Here is a 1,431-nt window from a genome sequence, read left to right on the forward strand (position 1 = left end):
TCTTTCATGGAACTTCCAGCACTCATTTTTGTTTTAAATGCTGGTAAATGGAGCACACTACTAATTTTTGCTCTCATCAGAGGTATAGATAACTGTTGACTTGGATAGTCTTCCTAATCTCATTACCAAACCTACCTGAATTAGAAATGGAAAAAAGTAAGTATTTTTCTGTATTCTTAGAAGTTGTTAAAGCTGTATTAATATATTTCAGCCTTTTCAGGAAACAGGCATGGATCTAAATTGTAGCTTTCAGATCCTGAAGTCTGTTTTCTGTTTAAATTATACAGAACCTGCAGAGAAGAATACCTATGTTCAGTCTGCCACTACGATAAAGATTCTGCTTGAGAAGTTAAAATAAGTGTTATGAATGTATTACTACTTTGGCCCAATGAATACTTGTACCATGGGAATTTTCTTGTCAATTTGATGGTAGTTGAAGTATTAATAAAGTCGTCATGGAGACAGAACTCTGCCTTTATTGGAACTGATGTGATTTTCGCCTTCGCTTGTAGGACTTATTTATTGGGGTTTCTTGAAGTACTTTCATCTCTCCACTGATGGGATTGTAGTGGCACTTACAGGATCCAGTAATGTTCAAAACCTGCATTTTAAGATAAATTCTAATTACTGTGGTGCTTTCAGGAAAAAATTGGTTTTTGCTTGCTTCCCTGCTGCATTTTTGGTTCATAATTTTATGCTGCCACACAACACATCTCTCAAACTGGACTTCTAACACACAGATGAATGAGGTACTATATTCTGACTCTCTTGTTTACTTTGTAGGTATTAACTATAATCCAGTGTTCCCTTGTGGTTTTGGAGATCTAGCACACAACGTTTCCCCACGCAGCAGTGAACAGCAGCAGCAGCAACAACAACAACAACCTCTAGATCACAGTGCTTCTGGGAAAACTGAGTATATGGCATTCCCCAAACCATTTGAAAGCAGTTCCTCTAATGGAGCAGAAAAACAAAGGTATTCAGTGTTATAGTGCAACTCTCCTTTAATATTTTTTCCTCCCGCTCCCCTTTTCTGGGGTTTGTGGTAATTCTTCATTCTTTTACGGAATTTATTGTACTAGATTACAAGATGAACTTTACTTTTGCAGTTTCCAGGTTAATTTTTTTCTACTTTTTTTTCAGTGAAGTGTTCTGCTTTTCTGTATATAAACTAATGATCATTTCCTGAATACTTGAAGATCACTTATAGTTTTAGAGTGTTTTGTGAGTGGATGAAGGTTTTATTTCCGTGTTTTTTGAAACTGAGCTGTCTGAATAGCTAGAGGATATTATTTCAGTGATTGCTTATTTTTTCTGCTACAGCAGATGGTAATGAATGTTTTAGGAAATGTTTTGTCCATGTCTTCTGTTTTCCATTTGGAAGAGTTCTCACTAGTTCTGGTGGGTTTTTTGTTTGTGTCCCACCCCCCC

The 1,431-nt window shown here is 36.3% G+C and overlaps 1 protein-coding gene across 1 annotated transcript in view; it reads left to right on the plus strand.

Annotated features, from left to right (window-relative positions):
* Nucleotides 1-976, plus strand: part of LOC104497926 (pericentriolar material 1 protein-like) — a gene marked incomplete at its 3' end in the record, with an annotated part of 22,367 nt that extends 21,391 nt beyond the window's left edge. Inside the window, exon 21 of the mRNA XM_010141237.1 lies at nt 784-976. Coding sequence (XP_010139539.1) covers nt 784-976 — 193 coding nt within the window. The remainder of the gene's footprint in view (nt 1-783) is intronic.
* Nucleotides 977-1,431: the final 455 nt, after the last annotated feature.

The sequence above is a fragment of the Buceros rhinoceros genome, unplaced genomic scaffold (genome assembly GCF_000710305.1).
Source record: "Buceros rhinoceros silvestris isolate BGI_N320 unplaced genomic scaffold, ASM71030v1 scaffold29768, whole genome shotgun sequence".
In the NCBI taxonomy this organism is placed as follows: Eukaryota; Metazoa; Chordata; class Aves; order Bucerotiformes; family Bucerotidae; genus Buceros; species Buceros rhinoceros.